The 23,609-nt window shown below is 40.3% G+C and overlaps 1 protein-coding gene across 1 annotated transcript in view; it reads right to left on the bottom strand.

The window, feature by feature from the left end:
• The window catches only part of STK26 (serine/threonine kinase 26), a 66,276-nt gene extending 43,743 nt beyond the window's left edge, over positions 1-22,533 (bottom strand). Inside the window, 2 exon segments of the mRNA NM_001163786.1 lie at positions 22,175-22,325; positions 22,428-22,533. Coding sequence (NP_001157258.1) covers positions 22,175-22,216 — 42 coding nt within the window. The 5' untranslated portion in view covers positions 22,217-22,325; positions 22,428-22,533.
• Positions 22,534-23,609: the final 1,076 nt, after the last annotated feature.

Here is a 23,609-nt window from a genome sequence, read left to right as displayed (position 1 = left end):
TCTGTCTGTCCATAGGATTCCAGGCAAGAATACTGGAGTGGGTTGCCATTCCTTCTCCAGGGGATCTTCCCGACACAGGGATTGAACCCGCGTCTCTTACGTCTCCTGCACTGGCAGACGGGTTCCTTACCACTAGCAGCACCTGGGAACTCACGATGGTAGACCTAGGGAGAGGTTAAAAAAGGAAGCAAATCCTGGAATTAAAAGAATTATAGAGTCTCTGGGATGAACAGGAATTTGGCAAGGAAAGAATTTAGCAAGATAAAAGGAATTTAGAGTGATCCAAAATGTATTTTTACAGGGAGAAAAACTGTAGTCTAGAGAGGTTATATATTGTTCAATGACATAAGGCAATTAACTAGTGGCAAAGCTCAAACTTGAAGTCAAGTCCCCTGATTCTTAAGTATAAGGTTCTTTCACTACAGCTTGGATTAATTTGTAACCTAAACTATATTCTTTGGCTATAAAACCAAATTGTTTTTCCATCATGCACAGATCACACAACTATCCAATATCTGCGTAGTAATTTCCCTACATTCAAAGAATTTGGAAAAAACCAACATTTTAAACTTAAAAGAATTTGAAAATCTTAAAATAGGACTTTCCTATTCTTTGAGACATGATTTCTTAAAATTTTTGAACCACTGTGCAACTGATTGATCTCTCTATATATGCACAATTACCAAAGAGTTCATATTACAATCTTACAGAGATGTGTCTCATATGTAATCTTTACTTTCTGGCTCATTTTTTTCCAAGTCAGTAACTAGCCTTTAAAGTGTGGGAGGCAAGGTAGCGATGGTATTCCATACCATGATTCCCAGAGGACCCAATGTCTGGAAGCCAACAGCTCAAATTCCAGCTTTATCAGTGATTTATTGTAGACTTCAGTAACCATTAACACTACAGTTTTCAGCTCTGTTCAGTGTGTGAGACCCTCAAATTGGTTAAATTATCTAAGAATAAAGACAATACTTTTGTGCTAGGTTTTATACAGGCATAGAATTGTTTAAATGACCATGTGAGTACTCAGATTATTTTAATAATGAGAAGGATAAAACAAGCTCCTCATAAATTTTTCTTAATTTCTGAAGAATGTGATGTTAGCAGAGTACTTTTCTATCTTATCTCAGGTTCATATTACAAGTACCTGATAAATTTTATGGAATTCTTGAGACCTCTGCGATTTATATTTCTGAAGTAAAATATTTAGCTTACTACATTTTGCATATAATGGAATAAGAACTAAGATAAAAAATTAAGTATGTCTGTATGTGTTTCAAATTGAACGTGAAGAACTGGGCTTGAAGTCAAACCTCTTGAGGTGGTCAGTCATTTGAGTTTGCATTTCCATATTTGTGAGAGCTCAAAATATGTAAGTGCATAAAAGAGAATGTTTTTAGTTTACCTATTTTTATGGAATACTCACATCTCTCAAAGGTAATTATAACCTGCTTTTGCAACATAAACTAGAAGTCAAATTGTTCAATTTTATGTATATATAATGACAATTGAAATGTAGTTAGAGATATAGTTAAAACAACCCTGGGCTTCCTTGTGGTCATTAGACCACATTTTATAAACTCACAGTTGAGTTCCCGTCTTTACTCACCCACTTAAAAGGCAGTTTTGAGATGGATGAGGTAGCAATAAGGCAGTCCTGGTCTTAATAGCAAAGCAAAAAGTCAAAAGTCTCACACAGTATTATTTTGTACTTCTAAGGCAACAATTTATAAACTTTCAGCCATACTGTGTACAGCAACAAGAAAAATATATTCATAAGGCAGAAATAAATTTATAAGTACTTTTTCATCTGCCCTTTATTATTCTTACTTTTAAGTGTACCTCATTAGTGAAAATACTTGGAATGCAAATATTTTAGTAAAGGATAACTTAGTTAAAACTATTACAAAAGATTTTGACACAACTGTATGAATAACATAGCAGTTTGAGGAGTTTCTTCTGATTAATAATTTTGAGTCTACTTCATCTTTAAGAACAAAAGCATAATTGATAATATTCTTCATCTGAATTCCTCCTACTCAGGAGAGGATAAGAAGAGCTTCCTCTGCCTCCTAACTTGCATTCTTCTTTTCACCCAAGCTCAGATCAGAGGAAAAGAACAACGAAGGAAGCGGGACACATTCTGGGATTTGAAGAATGCAGTTCTTTACATCTGTTTGTAAGACAGTTCAATTTATACTGAGTAAAGGAGAATGAGACATTTCTTTGATTCTATTGTCACTTTACCACATGCCACATTTTTCTTAAGAAAACTGAACTACAGAAAGGATGAGAAGAAATTCAATTTCCCCCATCTTAGAAATTCTCAAGTAAGAAACAAAGTCATGACAAGCAGCACATTTATTAGCTCCATTTCCCAGACCTTTACATTCTTATTATTTTAATTGAGAGTGGAAATGTCAGATTGTTTTGTTCAGCCAGGTAAATCATCTTTGGATCTAAGACCTCTTAAATTAAAGGAAATAATCTTGTCTTTCTTTACTAACTCTCTGGGAGGGGAAGTTCCCTAAATCTTTAACTGTATTCATAGGTAAAGGGAAGGAAACATCCTGCAAACAATCACATTCTTCTTTCAATAACCAAAAGTCAAGGCTGTCCTCATAACAAATGCTGGCTGCAGATTCCACTGCATCATTTAGCTCATTTCTCTCTGACGTTACAGCCATTCTAAGGGAAAAATGATCTAGTTTCTTAGAAGTATTACAGAGGTAAAGAGCAGAGAGGTCAGGCAAAATTGGCATAATTGTGCTTACCCCAGAAATTACAAGAAATCAACAATTAAATGTCAGCTTCACCATCTGTATAATGAGAGAGAGAGGTGGGCCCAGTGATTGGTTAAGTCCCTATTGTTCTGACACTGAATTAGTGATATTCTAGAAGCCAGATCCCTTTGTTCCCCTCTTCTATCACTAGCAGTTCCCAATTCTAATTTTTTAAAATAAATTTTAATTGTATTTATTTACTATGTTATTCTCGGCTGTGCTGGGTCTTCGTTGCTGTATGAAGGCTTTCTCTAGTTGCAGACAGCAGGGGATACTCCCTAGTTGTGGTGCCTGGGCTTCTCACTGCAGTATCCTCTCTCGTTATGGAGCATGGGCTCTGGGCACGTGGGCTTCAGCAGTTGCGGCACGTGGGCTCTAGAGTGTGGGATCTGTAGGTGTGGCATACAGGCTTAGTTGCCCCCTGGCATGTGGAATTTTAGTTCCCCGACAAGGGATCAAACCTATGTCCCCTGTACTAGCAGGCAGGTTCTTTACCACTGGAACACCAGGCAAGTCTCCCAACTCTACTTTTGAAGCAATCACTAAAGTAAGGGATAAACTGGCACTGGCCACATGGTCAATTCTACAGTTGTATACTCAAGCGAAAAGTACATACTATCCCATTGCTCCAATAGGAAATTCAGAATTTTCAGAATTTCAGAATTCAGTTGTATACTCAAGTGAAAAGTACATACTATCCCATTGTTCCAATAGGAAATTCAGAATTTTTCCTTTCTACTGGGGAGCTCTTTGAGTAGCAAAAAAGCAGTTCTTAAAATAATATGGAGCTGTACTCAAAGGAAAGTTGTCAGGAACCATACACAAAAGCATGCATACCAGTGGCATATGCAAATCTGATTCTGGAAGCACATCTATAATCACTATCAAACAGAGTCACAGGACTACTGTCTGTCCTGGACAGTCTCGCATGATATCATACACTAATGTAAAGATTAGAGGCCTCAAAGAGCCACAGTCTGTGTCTCATTCTGCTGAACATTGCTTTTAATTTAGTTGGGCTGAACACATATAGAAAGAAATGCGCAATTCAATCAAGGATCAGGTTTAACCATAAGCATTAAGATTAAAACTAAAGAGATTATTACTGAATAGACAGTATGTTACATAAATATGCTCTGGATTGATAACAAACTTTAACTATAAAATATTCATTTGGAAAGGGGGACAAGGCCATACAGTGAAAAGAAGACAAAGATTCTGCTAATATATAAATGATAAAACAGGGAATTATTTAATCAAATCCGCTCAGGGCACTTCAACATGATGAACACTGACAGCCTCATTTTATGCTATCCATACTGGAGGCAAAATTAAAGAATGTCATTCTAGCACTTTCAGAAATAAACACTTTGGGATAGAATCTAAGGTAGAGGCCCCTTAGAGCAAATATCAAACTATCATGGATAATGTTATGGTGAATCTTCAACACACTTATTAAAATGCATTGGATTAAAATAAAATTGATTTGCTCACTGTCTATCTTCCTTCTTGATGCAGAACTCCAATTAAAATCAATAGGTTTGAATCTTGTAAGCACAGCACTAAATTATTAATACCATGAGTTCTTTTAGAAAATTAACACTGATTGAAAAAGTGTAATTTTACATAGACTTACCTTTTCATTCTTAATGAGAAAGTGGCTGCAGTATAATTTCCCTCCAACATTTCTCTCTTTAATCAAATCTATACTTTGAATGAATTTAATCAAATAGTATTTGCAAGGAGTTACCCAGTGGAATCTTAGGGGTAAGGAAATTTATCTCTTGGGTCCTACTGGCTTTAATATTCTTTGATCCCAAGAAAATGATACCAATGGCATGCTGGTGTCAATAGCAATCTTAATCTTGTCAAACCCTATGAATGGACCAGAGAGGATATTATAGAATACTCTAAAAGAATGGTCTCCAGTTTTTCAACAATTCATTTCCCACTTATCATTTCCCCAAAGTGAAAAATATCACGGTGTGTGTTTATGTGTGTGTGGGGTGGGTGCATGGCTAAAAGAATAATGTTTATTGTTTTTAATGTCCCATCTACTTCTTTAAAATAATTGTAGCAGTGTATTAATAAATAGGAATACACTCAGAAACCAAGTAAATGTGAATGTGTGGGTGTAACAGTTATACCTGAAAATCTAAGCTAAGAAAAAAGTGACATTCACTCAGTCATGTCTGACTCTTTGCGATCCATGGACTGTTAGCCTGCCAAGCCCTTCTGTCCGTGGAAATGCTCCATGCAAGAATACTGGAGTATGTAGCCATTCCCTTCTCCAGGAGATCATCCCAATCCAGGGACTGAACCTGGGTATCCTGCATTGCTCCCTGGGGGCTCAGAGGGTAAAGAATTTGCGTGCAATGCAGGAGATACAGATCCGCTCCCTGGGTCAGGAAGATCCCCTGGTGGAACGCATGGCAACCCACTCCAGTGTTCTTGCCTGGAGAATTTCAGGGACAGAAGAGCCTGGTGGGCTACAGTCCATGGGATTGCAAAGAGTCAGACATGACTGAGTGACTAACACTTTCACTTTCTCTTGCATTGCAGGCAGATTCTTTACCATCTGAGCCACCAGAGAAGCCCAAACTACCATAAATGAGCATAAAAGTGAGCCCTGTGCCTCGCACCAAGATACACTTAACATATATAAAAAATGAGCTTGCATCACCAAATTTGTTACGTTAACAAAACAGGGGCTGGATTTCAACATCCTCACTGATGATGATTTTATTATCATTATTCCCTTTCCTCTGTACAGGAAGTACCAGCTCATTTGGAAAAAAACAAAAAATAAAGCCCTACATATTGCCATATTTCCATTTACCCAAAGAATTTCAGCTTAGAGAACTCATCTTCTTTTTGTTATAAATTAGCGTCTTCTCAAAGTTCATCAGCTTTCCCTGAACGAAGGTTTCTCAAACCAACCTCCATCCTGCCCCACTGTCAACAGCATTTGTGAATGTTCTAGTCCCTACCCCTAAAGGTGCACATTCACCAGCTTTTAATCCCCATTGATCTGTGTTGACATTACTGAAATCTATTCATGTTACCAGAGCATAATATTAGAAAAAATAATTTTCAAATAAAGGGGTAAATGCTACTGAAATTATGAGATATCTACTAATATGAGTTGAATTTTTTAACTTTTAAGAAATACTACTATAAACATAAGGCTGTTTACATATTCTCCATACCACTACGGCTAGGATAATATATTTTATTAGTTGAAACATATAGTCCTGTTCATTTTGCAATCAACAAAACTGTAATTCTCCAACAAAGATAATCAACATCCAGTATGAAATCTGCATACATGAACAAAATCAGATTTTTTTTTCCTCCAAAAAAATACACTATGTGATCTTTTTAGGAACTTTAGAGGATCACAGGATTTTAGAACTGAAAGTGATCTTTATAAAATACTTGTCTTTTTTATTTTATAATGAGAGTTTTCTAGCTGGGGATGGGGTGCGGAGGGCAATGACAAACAAGTAACCTCAGGATGGAGACAAATGGCAACGTTCCTTAATTAGTTTTTGAACTGCCATAGCCAAAATAAGCTTGATGAGCAATTCAAAGTAATTAAAATGCTTTGAACAGTACACTACCCGAAAAGATCTGTGATCTACAACTTGAGCTGACTTGTACCCTATCATTTTACAACCCTAACCAGAGATAAAGTACCATTCATCAAACAAATCTTCACCGCCCACCCCAAAAGGACCCATAAAAGATTTTGAAAAACACAACCTTACAAGTTCCTTTGTCTTTTCTTGTCTTGTCTAATTTCATTTCCTTCCTTTCTTTCCCTTCTTGCCATCCAGTCTTAAAGCAAGCTCAGCCAGCCAGTGAAGCCGTTCCTGACCATCCCAGCAGCCTCATTTGACTCACCCATCCTAGAAATTTCTGAGCAGGTTAGCAGTGAGCTATCGAACGCATTCAGCAAATGAGTAAAAAAGTCTGTTTCAGGTAGTTACATTATGTCTGCACATTGCCTCAAGTGTACTTAGTGGCAAGAGGCCAGAATGGCTTGATAAAAGAAGGGATGATGTCTGACATTTTCCAAGAAAAAAAACACTGCTTAGAACTTCACGATTAACTGAATACGGGGATAAAGGAAATTAGCAGCAAATTACAAAGAATGCCTGCTGGTCTTTTTCTCCCTTGGTAATTTTGTGATTTACCAATATATGTTTTATGGCTGATGGCACCTCCCCCACTAAATCAAGTAGTTAAGTAGCATTTGGTGCAGCCTGATTATTTCATATGCTATGATCTAATAATTTGAATGCATTTTTGATTAAGTACTATTCTTCTTACTGCTGACAAGGTACCTGAGATGTTAATTGTAGGGTGAAGACACTTTTTCAGTACAAGGAGGAAACAAATGTGATTATATCTGACACTTAACACTCTGTATTCACTTTCCTTCTCTAATAGATATAGGCCCTTAACTTAAAATAGTGATAAAAGCAATCAATGCCTTCCCTTATAGTCCTTTAAAATTTACTTATATTTCTTGTTGTAGAAACTAAGAAAAACACTAAAATACATTTGTATATACATATACATAATTTGTTATTCATTATTGTTTCCAACACAACTTTCCACATCATTCAACTATTAAATATAGTTTTTGTCTAGAAAACAAGAACACATCTCCCTATTTACTATGATCTGGAGTCTTTGCTTGAATTAAGCATTATAATAATGGGACCAATACACAAGTCAGTTACATTAACGAAGAGAAACTTTCCTAATATCTTACTGTATCCCTAATCCCAGAGAAAGTACTATAAATTGCTTCCTTCCAGCAATTCTCAATGAGGTTCCATGCCCTAAGACAGCGTTTGGCAAACTTTTTCTATGAAGGACCATGTCGTAAATATCTTAAGGTTTTGTGGGCTAGGTACAATCTGTGATCTCTGTCACATATTCTTTAAAGAACTCTTTAAAATTGTAAAAAAAAAAAAAAAAAAAAAAAAGAATTTTTTTTTAGCTTTTAGCCTATACACAAACAGACTGCACTTGGGATTTGGCCCTTGGCTGTAGCTTGCAACTGTTGCTCCACCAAATCTACTGTGTGTAATAAATAAACTCCTCTCTAGTGCGTCTAGGATGGTTTTAGTTGTGTCCTTTTGGGCAGAATTGAGAAAACATTCACTCATATCATTGTCTCTGTTTTATGGTTCAGAATGACAGTCCCAATGGAGAAAGGTTGCATTAGATTAAAAAAAACTCTGAAAACACGACTGGAAGAAGGTGATCATTATTATTGTTTAAAAAATACAGGCATTCAAAAATATTTACAAGGGAGAATGAAAAATCCACAATTTCAAGGAAACTTCATTTTGTACAAAACAGAAGTCAAACATTATAGCCCCGCTCGCTATCTCTTAGAAATTTAATTACACATAGTACAAAAGTAACTACACATTAATTGCCTCAGTAGAAAATTAATTACATCCAATTCAGAATTTGCTTGGAATGAATATATGATCGCATATCTTTTATAAATAATAACCTAGTCCAGACTCCTGAGCAGAATCCCCAAGGCTCAGTTTTACATTTGAGGAGATGCACGCAGGCATTATTTCATGCATTAAAGGAACAGAACATACCATACTCTTCATCCTAGTAGTTAGGAGAAAACAATTTAGTGTCCTACTAGGAAAAAAAGGAATTAAATTCTCAAGCTCTGGAATCACGTGGCCATATTAAATAAGAATATCCTTTCACAATATATGGATCATCTTTTGAGCTAAAGGGGTTTTAAAAAAATCATCTACAACTGTGCTTGCTCTTTCAATCAGGATCGTACCTACACTATGACGGTACAATGCACTATTTAAAAATAACACCTAAAAGTAATCATATCAAAATGCTTCTGGTCATACAGATGGATTCTCCCAAAACACCTAGGCACATGGATGGCCAACAAGAGAAAGCTGTCTCTAACCTGAACGTGGGGAGGGGCCTGCAATCCCTGGGCAGAATAGAACTTTTGTTGTTGTTGTTTAATATGAAGACATTTATACCTTTTAAATTACTGGAGAGTTAAAAAGCAACAATGATGCAGTATTTGGTACCCATAGGTCTTCTTAGAAAAAAGTAATGGACTACATGCTTCTCTAGAAGTCTTCTCTCAGTCAAGACATAAATCAACTGGTGCTAAAAAGTTATTAGGCAAACTTATTTTAAAGTAAATCTGAGATGCTACACAGCCTTGAAATGCTCCCCAAAAAACCTGTTTTAATCATTCCCTAAGGGAGATTTTTAAGGTCAGAACCCACTGGAGAAGTAACAATAACATCAATTCCAGTCATTGGAAAGAAAGGTTTCTTCTCTTCAGCCTCCCCTCCCCCAAATAACAGCCCAAATTAGTCAAATACAATCCAATGATAATCTAGCACTTTTCCTTGTTAATGAAAAATATTCATTTTGCCTTCAGAAGCGGGAAAAGGCCACCCCAAATGACTCCAAGTGTCTAGAAACAATTTATTGGCCCAGTATGCACGTCACCAAAATTGCACATCTTAAACAGAAAAGCAGCTGAAACCACCATCCCTATGATGTCAGCTCTTTCCCCTGATCTTTCACAAGCTTTCTCCCAACCAAAAGACTCTTTACATTTCTTGCCATAACAAATCAATTATGTAAATGTAACTTTTATCACAGAACTCATAAGCAACAAGAAAGAAATGAATTACTATTACCTCCCCAATTTCCTTTTCTGTTAGCTTTTTCTCCTCTCTGCAGAAAGTATACAAATTTCCCATTCTAAAAAAAATATATAGAGAATTCTCAATCTTTAAAGCAAAAGACTACTTTTTCCCTTCCTGGGAAATACTGTTTCTCTTCTTCCAGAATCCAACACCTTTTCCCTCACCTACATTTTCTGTTTGCTCATGAGGCAGCAGTAATCCTCTGGTATTATGAAATTCTACCTTCCCTAAGCAGGGTTTACACTGCAGCCTCCAAAACGATGCCTGAACCTCAGCAGATAGAAGATCCATAGCAACAGCGGTAATAGTTTTTTTCACTTGCTATTACCAGAAATCACAGTCCAAAAAGACGACGATAGAGGTGTCACCTATGCTAAAACCTCAAATTTGATTCATTATTTAACTAGTTAAATCCTACGTTTTCATTTTATGTGCCCTTTGGAAAGCCTGTGACAGAGAACCCCCCCAAAAAAAGATCTTTCAGTGACAGTCACCATTTTTCATGAAGAGATACATTTTTTTTTGAAAAAGCAGCTCTCCTATACAAGATTTTGTCATTGAAACAGAATCCAATGCCCTATCCCCTCCATTCCCTATCACCCTAAAGTCTAGTGTAAAGTACCTATAACAACTATAACTTCAAAATAAAAGCTTAGACAATGATCACAAGTTCCTGTTAACCAGAAGTCATTTGTATACTCCTCACATGCCTCTGATTTTGCTAATAGGCAAACAGATTTATACTTATCAAAAGCAGTTCCTTTGATGCAATGATTCTTTGTAAGACTATTCTATGGGAGAAATCAAGCAGAGAATTGAGAATCTTGATAATACCATTCTACGTAATGTTCAATTCAATTCTAATTCACTAAAATAGATGAACATTGGTACTAAACTTCATTAAAAGTTGTTTACCATGATTTGTTTCCTGTATGGAACTGACCGCTGTGAGTCCATTTTCTTTAAGAACAGTAATAGTTTAAATATTAAATACAGCAAAAAGAACTAGTCATGATAAAACTGCAACATGTGTAAAATCCTGGTAACCCTGTAAAGTGTGTAGACATAGGTACATAAAGACATATGTATTTATCTTTCATAAATACATATTTAAGGATTTTTATAAATCTTTTTAAAGGTGATAAAGAACTCTATATATTTTCTATATAATAAAAATACTCAGCAAATCCATGGATACTGTAATTTCTACTAAGTACATACTTTTTACATCAATTTTACTGAAATTCTTTTATATGCAGACCGTCTTGTATGACATTGCCAAGTCATAATTTTCTGCTTCTTGAACTTAGTGACCATCCTATCTTTTACTCATTTTTATTTTGACAATGCACTTTTCTATTTTAAATAATTATGTCTAAAATTGGTACAGATGACTAAATACTGGCCAAAGTTGAACCTTATTTTCTTGAACAGATTTTGAAGGTTTTTCAAACACAAAATATACTCCACGTATGATATACATTCCATGTGCATATACACATGGCCCCCACGAAGTTTTCCCCATAAAAATATAATTTACCATACAGAGTAATGAAAAATGGATCACAAAAGTAATTAAGTATCCTGGAAAAGAGACAGCTACCCTGTAAGAGATGTGACGAATAAGGTAAACTTAGAATTTTAAACTCAAATTATATTCCCTAAAGGGGGAGAAAGCCCTCAAGAAACTTATTTTAATGGTAACTAAACATCACCTGAAATGCGTTTGTTTAAAGGCTCATTTCTACACGTTTTTGAACATCCTCATTGGTGGCAAATCTTTGATTCTTAAGGATAATTTTGGTTTGGTTGGTTGTGTGTTCATTTTGATATTGAAAAGTGACTTAGGTCCAAAGCTGGTGAATGAAGTGGGGGATCAAGTTTGCTCACATTGTTTGGTGTTGGCAAACTCATTAAATAGGCTCATTTGCTTCTCTTATTTTCAGTTCTAATCCTTTGTTTGTAGCTCAGTCAGTAAAAAATCTGCCTGCAGTGCAGGAGACCAGGGTTCAATCCCTGGGTTGGGAAGATCCCCTAGAGAAGGAAATGGCAACCTACTCCAGTATCCTTGCCTGGAAAATCTCATGGACAGAGGAGTCTGATGGGCTGCAGTCCACCAGGTCACAAAGAGTTACAAAGAGTCTGGCACGACTGAGCTACTAATACTTACTTACTTACTTAATCCTTTGTTTAAACTGAACTCTAGGCTTTCCTACAGGATACCTGTTGGCAGATGGTAATAGATTAATCTGACAGGTATAGAGAATATTTTAGAGGGCAGAAGATGGAGTCAGAAAGGCCATTTAGGAAGTGGTTTGATATTTCCTTAATGATTCTGAAGCAACTTCCTCTCCCCTCCAAGAATTTCCATATGTAAACACAAGTTGGCTTTGGAATGTGATGACCGAATGGGTATTTTTGACATAATAGCAGCTCAGAGTTAATACTTCTAGGTTGTTTTTTGGGGGGGGGGGTGGGGGTTGGATAATACAGAGTGAGGGAAAGGAGTTCTGTACAAAAAAAATGATGAGCTGTATAAAAATTGGAAAAAGTTTTTAAAATGTCTATCTTTGGGGTAAATAGTGCCACTTACTGGCATTTAGGAAAGTGGCATTTTATTTCTCTTTAGCCAATTTGCATTTTCACAAGTATAAACATAAACAGATTTCATGAACTTAAGAGAAGTGTTTACATTTGAAGGTAAGAGCATTTACTGAACTGTCAAACCTACCTGGATCAAGGGACACAGAAGTGATGGTTGACAGCAAGATTTTGGAAGCTATAAAAATTAATACAAAATTGAGTCCACTTTCTTGGAAGGATGACTGAAAATCATGTTATTTTGATCTGTCACAATTTCGTCTACTCTCTCTTTCTCTCCAGGTAGCACTTCCCATCATCCTCTTCATTCCTGAACTAACCTGTTACTACTTGCTTCTGCTTGGTTGTGTGGCCAGTGCTACAAATTCAACAGTTTAAAAAAAAAACAAAACCATTTTCTCCCAAACTCAGCCATATCTCTGAGTCTTTACTGTCATGTTTTTCCCCTTCCCATGTCCAATCAATCATCAAGGTCTCGCAGTCTTCCTTGAGTGGTACTCAGAGTGGTCCCCAGACCAGCAGAGCAGTTGGGAACTCATTAGAAATGCAAGCTCATGGCCACTGCAGACCTACTTGAATCAGAAACACTGGAGCTGGGGCCTGGCAATCTGTGTTTTCAAAAGCCTCCAGGTAGTTCTGATACATGCTCAAGCTTGACCATCACTGCCCTAGATCACACCCTTAACAACTAAAGCCTGGGCTATTACAATATCCACTTACTATATCTAGCCTTTCTCCAATCCAGCCTGTTAGGTTACAAGCCTAATCTTCCAAAACCAAACCATAAACCACTGCTTTGATCAGTTCACTTTCTTGATTTTTGTTTAAAAAAAGAACACATCTTGTTGTAGATTGAGTTAAAAATAACTGGCTCAGTCAGGCATTCAAAGAAAGTGAAAATTGCTCAGTCGTGTCCAATTCTTTGCAACCCCATGTACTATACAGTCCATGGAATTCTCCAGGCCAGAATATTGGAGTGGGTAGCCCTTCCCTTCTCCAGGGTATCTTCCCAGCCCAGGGATCGAACCCAGGTCTCCTACACTGCAGGTGGATTCTTTACCAGTTGAGTCACCAGGGAAGCCCTCTGGCATTCAAAGCCTTTCATAATTTGATCTTGACATAGTTCATGGCAACCTCTGTTATAGAAGGAACTTTGTATGTGCCCCTTTATGCCTGTTCTCCTGCCAGTCTCCCACTCTGCTTTAAGGGTCTGTTCAGGGCTGCTTTGCCTAGAAGCAATGTAGGGCAGTGGCAAAAACACATGTGTCTAGCATAAAGGTGTTGTATAAATGATAGTTCCCTTCCTTAATTTGATCTTCCTTGGAATGCTGCTGCTGCTGCTAAGTCGCTTCAGTCGTGTCAGACTCTGTGCGACCCCATAGACGGCAGCCCACCAGGCTCCCCCGTCCCTGGGAGTCTCCAGGCAAGAACTGGAGTGGGTTGCCATTTCCTTCTCCAACGCATGAAAGTGAAAAGTGAAAGTGAAGTTGCTCAGTCATGTCTGACTCTTAGCAACCCCATGGACTGCAGCCCACCAGGCTCCTCCGTCCATGGGATTTTCTAGGCAAGAGTACTGGAGTGGGGTACCACTGCCTTCTCCGCCTTGGAATGCTACTATGTCCATTTCTATCTCATTTGGGATTCATTACTATTGCCTGGAGAATTCTAAGGACAGAGAAGCCTGGCATGGGGTTGCAAAGAGTTGGACATGACCGAGGGACTAACACTATGACTATATGATGGACTATTGCTCTGCATTGTTAGATGTGCGGAAGACTAAAAGTGTAAGAACATTAAACCTGGATCACCAGTATCCAACTTGGGAAGTCTACTATATTACCATTAACTGACAGAAGGAGCACGTCGTAAGGCTCAGAGCAAAGTTCAGACAGAGGATCTGAAATAAAACTACAGAAGCAAACAGGACCCTCAACAATGAACTCGCTAACTGTTCTTCTCATAATGTCAGAAGCACTTAAAAAGCACACAGTTGAAGTCTGTTTCTTTCCCTGAGGCTGCTAGACACACTGACTATAGCCTCCTTAACCACAAGAGGTCAAAGTTCTATTTTCTATCCATATACTTCGTAGCATGTGTGCATGCTTTGCTGATTGGTTTCTTTTATGCTTCTTAAAGTTAAGACAGGCAGCAGGAAATTGTGACCAGGGGTCCAGAAACTTTTCCTGCTCTGCTGCTGCTGCTGCTGTTGCTAAGTTGCTTCAGTCATGTCCGACTCTGTGCGACCCCATAGATGACAGACCACTAGGTTCCCCCGTCCTTGGGATTCTCCAGGCAAGAACACTGGAGTGGGTTGCCATTTCCTTCTCCAATGCATGAAACTGAAAAGTGAAAGTGAAGTCGCTCAGTCGTGTGCGACCCTCAGCGACCCCATGGACTGCAGCCTTCCAGGCTCCTCCATCCATGGGATTTTCCAGGCAAGAGTACTACAGTGGGGTGCCATTGCCTTCTCCGTTTCCAGTTCTAGGGGGCAACAATAATGATGAACCTAGGTTCTGGGAAGAAATTCTGACCTCTTAGTTTCTACTGGCTCAGCTACCCCAACTTTTCTTGCATTAAAACCAACTTATGCCCCACCTGATTATCTATGTTGCCCATCCCTTCCCCACCACCCACTGCTGTGTTATTTATACTATAGTGCAGCAAGCAGTTAAATCCTAGCTTAATATAACATACTGTAAAGTGATATGTCCCAAAGCCAATGGTTTAAAGGAAAGCTGGGGGAGGGGGATAAAAAGGCACTCACAGAGCTACGCAAAAATGCATTTTCAAAGAAAAATCTGGATGCATCTACATGTCCTTGAAGTCTTTCCTCCACCTGCCAAAAATTCACTCCTTGGATTGTGTTACCAGGCTCTACTGAAATCTGGTAGAGTAATTCACTAGTGTGCTTAGAAATTCCCTAACATATCTACTGTGGTATGGATTTCAAATCCAGTAAAACTTCATTAAATTGATACTGGGAAGCAATTTCTATGATTCAAAGCAACTGTTATTCTTCAGCTAGACACACTATTGTTCTGTAATAAATAAATTGAAAAATTCAATGATGGGTGATTTAAACCCTACTTTTTTCAGTCCTTCGCATTTTAAATTGATAGGGTTTTACAGATTTTTCCTCACTTAAAAAAATACCACTAAGAACACTATCTCTTGTTACAAGGATCTTAACGAAACATTGAAAAGGTTTTTTCTGTAAATGTTTTCCATGAGAAAAAGATAAACACACACTGCCTTGGATTTCCTCAGCAGTGCATTCATGAAATTACTTGATCACAGAGGAGGAGAGTGGACATTTAAAAAAAGATAATTAGAATATTTTTAACTTGTAGACCTAAGCTGTCTACAATCTTGTTTACTCTAGTCCCCAGGAAGGGTGAACCATGGTTTTGTTCACATTTTGCTAGAATATCCAAAGCTGTTGTACCAATGGCTAATCTGGTATTTTAGGATGCGGGTCATTCTAATCCATGACCATATGATAAATGAAGGGAAAAGAAAGCTCAGTGGGTTGCTGTCAGAGGTATGCTGCAACAAGTCCAGAAGAAGCTGACAGGGAGTAAGTTCTATTCTCGGTGAGAGGTGATGGGGAGAGGCAAGCAGGAACAGAGGAGAAGGATGGGATCTGCTTGGCACTAGGTCTCCTGGTTTCTCTGAATGTGCATTTCAGAAGACCTGCTTGAGTTATATGGATTTGGGGGAGGGACAACACCCATGGGAGAGGTCACATAGTGAGCCATTAATCAAAGACACCTCAATATCCGTGAAATTTATCAGATTCTTTCTAATATGACGGCTGAGACAGAGAAGTAAAGAGGTTTTATTTACTTGTTTGTATTTTTTTTTGGGGGGGAGGACACAGGCAAGGGACAAAAGGTTATTTTTCTCAAAGACATAAATTTGTCTGAAATCAGCCCTAGTTACTAGGAGAGCAATGAGGGCTCCTCTTTCTCTCAAAGGTCCTGGAAGACGAGAATAAGAGTTTCAGTGTGTGGACAGCTGATTAGTTACCAGTATATTTTGTTAGACCTATCACATATAATGCATTTTTAGTAAGTAGAAAATGTCTTCAGTGTGCACACATAAATTAGCCTTCACGATCTACAAGAATTCATGCAGAACACAATATATTTACAAAAACAAGAATGGAAAAGTCAGAAACTTCTAGTCTATATGTACTGTACTCACCTACACTTTTACACATAATTCATACCTAATGGAAAAGAGAAGTAAAATAGATGGTCCCTGCCTATAAGAAATTTACAACCTAGTTTGAGAGACAAGTATAACATATATAATTAGGAAAAATCTAAGGCAGGATATAAACCAAGGACTGGACTGTCTGCTACTGACAAGGGATATAATAGATGCTGGGAAATAGGAGTGATTACTGTAGTCTGGAATGTTCAGAGAAAGTTCATGGAGAAAGTAAGATGGAGACCTTGAAAATCAGGTAGGGTCTGGCCATTTAGTGATTACTGGATTGTAACTGGCATGGTAGAACAAAACAGCTTTCTTGTTGGGGAGTAGAAATAACTAAGTATAGATCTGTAGAGAGGAGCCAGATGATAGGAAGTCTGGAAAGCTGAGCAGAAGACTTCAGGTCTGGTGGTGGTGGTATCTGTGTGGGTGTTTTGGGGTGGGGGTGGGAGGCTGGATTTCAATAGGAAAACTGTAGGTTACCAAGCAGGAGTGAGAAGAGATAATGACAGTGTTTTCATGTGATTAGCCTAGCACTGTTTTGCAGAATGAACTGCCCATATATACATCATAACACCCTTGATGAAGGAGTTCAAAATATACTCCACAGATGGTAGTTAATTCATCCTAATCTCATTGAGGCAAAGGAAACACAGCTTTTATTATTCCCCATTTTGTAGATGATGTGCTCAAGGTCACTGAATAAATGAAAGGCAGAATAAAAAAACCCACAGTATCACAATATTCAACGGTTCCTAGGTACCAGCTAAATTATATTCTCTTATTTGCTATGACTCAGGCAATGGAGGTACATGATGGACCTTTGTCCTCTGGTGCCCTTTTTAGACCCTCCTTAGTGTTCAAGGCACATATCCTACCATGAGCAATTCCTGTTTACTCTCTGTTCAGCCCCAGCCTGCTTACCCCATACTTTGCAACTGCCTCCAACTTTCCCAGCTAAGAACTGTCTTTGATCATTCTGATTCAGCTGGTCTTCTCCCATCATCAGCAACATATTCAACATCTCTGTATCAATCACCTACCAACCAAGACAATGGTTTGGGTTTATGTATTAGTGCAAGCACTGCTTTCTATCTCAAATTACAAAGCTGATTAGTCCCTTCAGAAGGTGGAAGGAAGGTAAGAAACCTGCATACTAGATTCTGACACCAAGCTGAATTCCTTCTCCAATTTAGGTTTCATGATAAGAGTAAAATAAAGAATTCCTCCCCCACCCCCAGTTAACTCCTTCCTGATCCTGATGCATTTTCTCATCCCCGAATGCATCTTAAGTCACCATTCCTTTTCTTACAATCCTCCACCTTAGCTTCCTGCCTCATGAGGGCCCTTACTTCAACATGCTCTCTGACATTATGACCTCTCCCTCCTTCGTGGCCCCCATCCTTCTGCTTCAATTAAAGAAACCAGCCGAAAGTAAATGCTCAGTAAATGTCTGATGAATGACTAAGGCTCCAGATCTATATCTACAAGCATTCGCTGGACATTTTTAAAACTGGCTTTACTGAGGCATGTTGATATACAAAAAACTGTACCTATTTAATGTATACAATTTGATGGGTTTGCACATATACATGCACCTTTGAAACCATCTCCACAGTCAAGGTAACAGACATACAGCTCTACATTTTTGTCATCCTGCTGTTACCTCAAACTTCACAAGCCTACAACAGAAATCATTAATATTCTACCAGATCTGGCTCCTCTCCCTGACTTTCCAGCTTTTTTTGGATGTACCATAATTGTCCCAGTTCCCCATATTCGACATCACAATGGCTTCGATGCTTTCTTCTGTAACTGGCTAATTTTAAGTCTAGTAATTATATTTTCTACCTCATAGTACAAGGCATATGGAAGGCAATCAATGTAAGGTCCGTTGCATCTGTACAGATATGACTGCCTCATTGACGTAGCCTCAGTTGATCAAACTACCTGAAGTCTCTCAATCCTCCACGTCATCTATTCATCCAATCTTAAGATTTCTCTTCCTATATATAACTTTGTTCATTAAGCCTTCCTTACTTAACAATAGCGGCTAGTCCGAAGGCCAAACCCTTCCCCAGCATTCAAGAACTGCCACAATCTGGACCCAATCAAGTCTTCTAATCTTACCTCCTACTATTTCTCTATTGCAATTCTTCATCATAGTCCAAGTGATTTTTATCCCATGACCAAGACTGTGTGCATACACACACTTGCTCAGGCTATTTCCCTGCTTGGAAATACCCTTCCAATATGGACCCTAACAATCTTTTGGGGGCAAGACTTCAACTGTTCCAGTCAAAACCCTCTATTACAGAGTAAGTATCCTAGATTTTGCATTATTTCATGTTTCATGTACTAGATTTAATTCCCCAACAACATTTTAAGATCTTTAAGGGCAGACATTATGTAGTATACTTCTGTATCCTTCCCAGAACCCAGTAACTAGGTTCACCAATGCAAGGAAAGATTTTCCACCTCTTAGATAAAAGTCTTCAATAATGTGTTCATTAAGCCTTAACCTTCATTTCCATCTCACATCTCAAATAACAAACGTTTAAAAACTGTACCACCTTGATCATATTTAAAGATATATGGAAGCTAATGTTTAAATTCTTTAGCAGGAAGTTTAAAAAAATTCTTTCACAAGAGGCATAACATAATAACAGTACTCTAATTCAACATTTAACTTCATTCTCTCACCCACACTTTATGAAAGATTTAACACCCAATTTAGAACACTGTGTTCATAAATACTCATGCAGTTTCTAAGGGGAAATATCTTAAACTTAAGTATGATTTACAACTGTGAACTTCAAAGAGAAAACATGTTTTAAATCATTAGAGAGTAAATATTTGAGTGGAAAGAAACAGGTTTGTTGGTTATTTTGTTTAAGTTGTGCTTTAAATATTTTTCAAGAGTTCAGCTCCTGGTATGGAAAATTCCTTTAGCGATATACTACAAAAGCAAGCACAAATTAAGCATCAAAAAATTCATATCCTTCACATTGGTGTAATATGGCAAACATTTCATTTCCACAATATTAAGAAATATTAACAATATGAGTCTGAATAACTAATTCATAAGGAAGGGTTTTAACTGGACCAAATCCTGGGTTTTCTTTCGTCACTCCAAGTTTCTTTTCTATTTTAAACTAGAGGCAACAGAAATTTCTTTGTTTGAACGTAAGGAATGCTGGAAGTCTTAAGTGATAGAACAGGTAGCTCGACTTCACGTCTCTCCTCAGGGGGAGAAAAACACTGCGGATAAAGTAATTTTGTTTTTATTTCTGGAAAAATCATTTTTCCATCAATCTTCATAATTCCCTAAAATAAACTGTTAAAAAGTTACTGGCCGGTCGACCACTTCACCCTGATTTGTGGAAAGACTATACATTAATTTCAGGAACACATGGCTAACTCAAGTTTTCTCACTACTGTGAAGATCTAAAAGTTGCTCCTAACTCTTGCAGAAAACTCAAGGAAAATTTTACAAGCTCGTGATATATTCCTGCATCTCATCTTCACTACTTTTAAACAAAAGAATAGTCACAGTAGTCTAGGCACAAGAGTCACACTGCAAATCATCAAATTTGTTTTTAGGATACCCCACCATTTTAACTGTGGAAAACTTTTTTGTTGCACCAAATGCCTAAGAACCACATCTACAGAGAGCATGGAAATAAGAAGGTAAGAATTTACCATTTCATTCAGACAGAGACAGTGACAAGTATTCCTTTCTTCTTTGCAAATGTTGAGATCACTGCCCTTCCCAAAGCCATCACAACTTTGGGTAGGAATAAAATGAAAGGCAGAATTTATCATTTAAAATATGAGACTCACATTCTAACCCACCTTAATGAAGAATTTTAAAAATTTAAAAATTCAAAAGATAGGGAAATCAGATAATGAAACAAAGCAAGGAGCCATAAAAAATACTGAACAGTAAGGAGTTCCTAAACCCTAAACCATGTAAATCAAATAAAGACAAATCAAATAAGGACCAGAAACCATATAAATCAAATAAAATCAAGACAAATGCAATAAAGACCAGAAACCATTTTCTCCGCAGCACGCAGGGTTCCCCAGAACCAAACTTGATCGGGAGGTGCTCACTCTGCTGACGCACGCACGCAGGCAGCGCGTGCACACAATGGAGCGAGCGAGCAGTACTGAGACAGAGACGAACTTCACATGCGGACTGTTCCACTCCCCGAAGGAAAGGAGAGCACGGTGGGAAAGTTTTCCCACTTTCTTCCACATCAGACAGAGCAAAACTGTAGTTGATAAGGCAAACTACTAATTCTCTGGATATAATAGAAGGCAGAACTGAATGAATGGGGTGAGGGGCAGTGGCTGGGGAGAAGGAGAGAGGGAAGGAGAGGGTGGCGTGAGAAGAAGGAAGTTTGAGGCATTTTGTAAAGCTTGAATGGATTAACCTTTTAAAAGGCCCTAATGTCTCGCATTTCCCTTTTGCTTCCTTTTCTTTTCTTTTTTTTAAATTAACTACACATCGATTTCCTGGGACTCAACCCAGACTTGTCCTATATTTAGCTGAAAGGCCTGGTACTTAGGACACACAGGAGTCCTAGGTTAGATATATGTCCGATACAAACAGTCCTTTTGGGGGAAAGCATTTTAAAAATCACTTTTTTCGTGTGATCATGCATCAAATATGACCAACTGTTTTTTTTAAAAGATGAATTCCATGCATTATTTAGTAAATTGAGGCCCCAATCCATGGAGCTTTGATTTCTACTAGCAACATAAGCTATTTACTAAACATTTTTTCTAAACTTAGAAAACGTTTGCTTTCACATTTTTAGAAGATAATGAGGCTTAAGTGTTTCTAGTCTTTTACCTATTCATAAGTGGGGGTGTTTAGGCTGTCTAGCAAAGGAAAAAAAATAAAACGTGAATGCTTAAAAGCTACTCAACTTGGATAACATTTAGTAGATAGCTTGAAATGCACCGATTTAAAAACCCAACAATGCAGAAAGTTTGTGGACATAGCTTGTTTCTTCTTTAGTAAAATGAAAATGTAAGGGGGGAGGGCTGGTAAGATGTAAAAGATAAACAGTTAGGTCCCAGGCCGTAATATCTTGTCGTCCAGGACAAAAAGCTTTGCAACGACCACACTGCCATAGCCCTCCGGTGGGAAAGGCAGGGGGCGGGGGCGGGAGAGTCATCACCTCGGCTGCTCTAACTTAGGACCCTGCGTTTCTCACACCCCACTATGGGCTGGGCCCAGTGTGGGGAGCGAGACATAACTTGGCCCCAAAGCAGCAGCCCCAAAAGGGGAAAAAAGTCACCTCGCTCTTTGCTCTACGCACACAGGAAGAGCCCAATTCAAAGCCGCCACCACCGACACCCCCTTGCCTTGCTCTGCCCCAACTTGTGTCGTGTGTGTGTGTGTGTGTGTGTGTGTGTGTGTGTGTGTGTAAGCACCACTTGCGTTTTACCCCACGAATTCCGAGACACCTCCATCTCTCCCAAGTGAAGTGCTTCCATTCCCACCCCCACAAGCGCACCAGCTCAGCCGGCGCAGGTGTCCCGCCCCTGCCTATTTTAACGCCCCCCCTCAGCCCCCGGCATCCCCAACGAGCCGCGCGCCCCAGTCCCTCCTCGCCCGGCCGGCGCACTGCACCGCCTAGCTTACACGCCGGGAAACACCGAGAGCTCTCTGTCCGGGTCACCTGGCCGGAGCGCCTGGCCCGGCTTCGGTCGGGGAAGCCCCGGGCCGCCTCTCGTCGCCGGCGCCCAGCGCGGAGCGCGCCCCGAGCTCCCCGGCAGTCACGTGGACGGCGGGGGCGGCCCGGGCGTCCTCACCTGCATCCCGGGCACTTGGACCGCCACCGGTGAGTGGGCCATGAAGGCGAAAGCGGCTCCGCGCGGCTTCGGCGGCGGCGGCGCCTCGGGCTCCGACTGGCTCCTCCTCCGGGGGTAGGTCGGCGGCCCTCTCAGGCTTTTCGACCCGGGCCTGGAAGGACACACACGAGTTGGGTGACGGGGCGGGGGGCGCGCGCGGCCCGGGGCCGGGAGGTGGGCGGTCCGCCGCGAGGCTCCCCGGGACTCAGTCTACCTTTCTGGCGCCCGCCCGCCGCTCTGGCCGCCGCCTCCGCTGCCGCTGCTGTTGCTCCTGAGGGCCGGACGCCGTGTGTGGCAGTGGCCGGGACCTGGGCTCCAGTGATGCCGCTCGTCTGCGCCTCGCCGCTTTAGGAAGAGGAGGTGGAGGCGCCCCAGCCACCCGCCCGCTCGCCGGGCCCGGGAGGCGGTTGGGGGCGGTTCCGCCGCTGGCCCTGCCCCCGCCCCGCCGCCGGGCGGTGTCAGGAGAGCTAGGACTGCGCTGGGAAGGGGCTCGGCTGGGGCTCCTGGAGCCCGAGAAGAGGGAGGCTTTCTTGGCCCACTGAGAGGAGAGCTCGGGGACTGGGGGGCGTGGAGCACGCCTCGGCCTGGAGAGAGAGAAGGGATGAGTTCGGGTGACCCGCGGGGTCCGAGAGCGTCCCGGACGCGGCCACGTTGCAGGCAGGCTTGCGAGGGCACGGGCGGCGCAGCCTCGGAGAAGTGTTGAGTTGAAACTTGGCGGGTGTCGGAATTTCTTCTCGAGTCCTCGACGTGGTCGAGGGCGGGGGCACAGACAGCCGCCGAGTCCGAGTCGGCGGACCCCTGCTGTCTCCCGCGGTCCGGTGTCCCCAGCTGGGGCCGCGCCGCTGGGCGGGGTCGGTGGCCGCTCTCCTCTTTCCGGATTCCCCGCCCCCCGTCAGGCTTCAGGTGCTTTAGAACTGGGGTTACCCCTACCTCTTGGGCTACCGGTTGGGCGGTTGTGGGGGAGGGCGACCAGACTGGGGCTTCTCCTCATCACAAGCACGTGTAAGAGACGGAAGTTGGAAAACAGATGGCACCTCGGCAGAAAAATGAATGAGGAAATAGAGGCCTGGGAAATGAGATTGGGTCATTCGCAGGACATATTATTGAATTCAGCATACAGAGCAGTGGTTTGGGCAAGTCCCTGCCTCCACCCCATTTGAAGTTCCACTCCAGCAGGGAGGCAGACTCTTCGGAGAGTAACCTAACAGTAACGAGATTGAAAATAATAATAATAATAATAACAATTGCAGTCATCTCATTAGGAAGGCACCTTTGGGAAACCACAAGTGCCAGTTTAAAATGAGGATGGAGTTCCCTAACTTGCAGGTTATTGTAGGGCTGTACCCACCATGGTGTTGGGGCTCTGGCAGACGAGAAATGTTTGTCTTGTTCCTTT

This window comes from Bos taurus, chromosome X (assembly GCF_002263795.3).
Source record: "Bos taurus isolate L1 Dominette 01449 registration number 42190680 breed Hereford chromosome X, ARS-UCD2.0, whole genome shotgun sequence".
Lineage (NCBI taxonomy): Eukaryota > Metazoa > Chordata > Mammalia > Artiodactyla > Bovidae > Bos > Bos taurus.
This window is presented reverse-complemented; position numbering and strand designations above follow the sequence as displayed.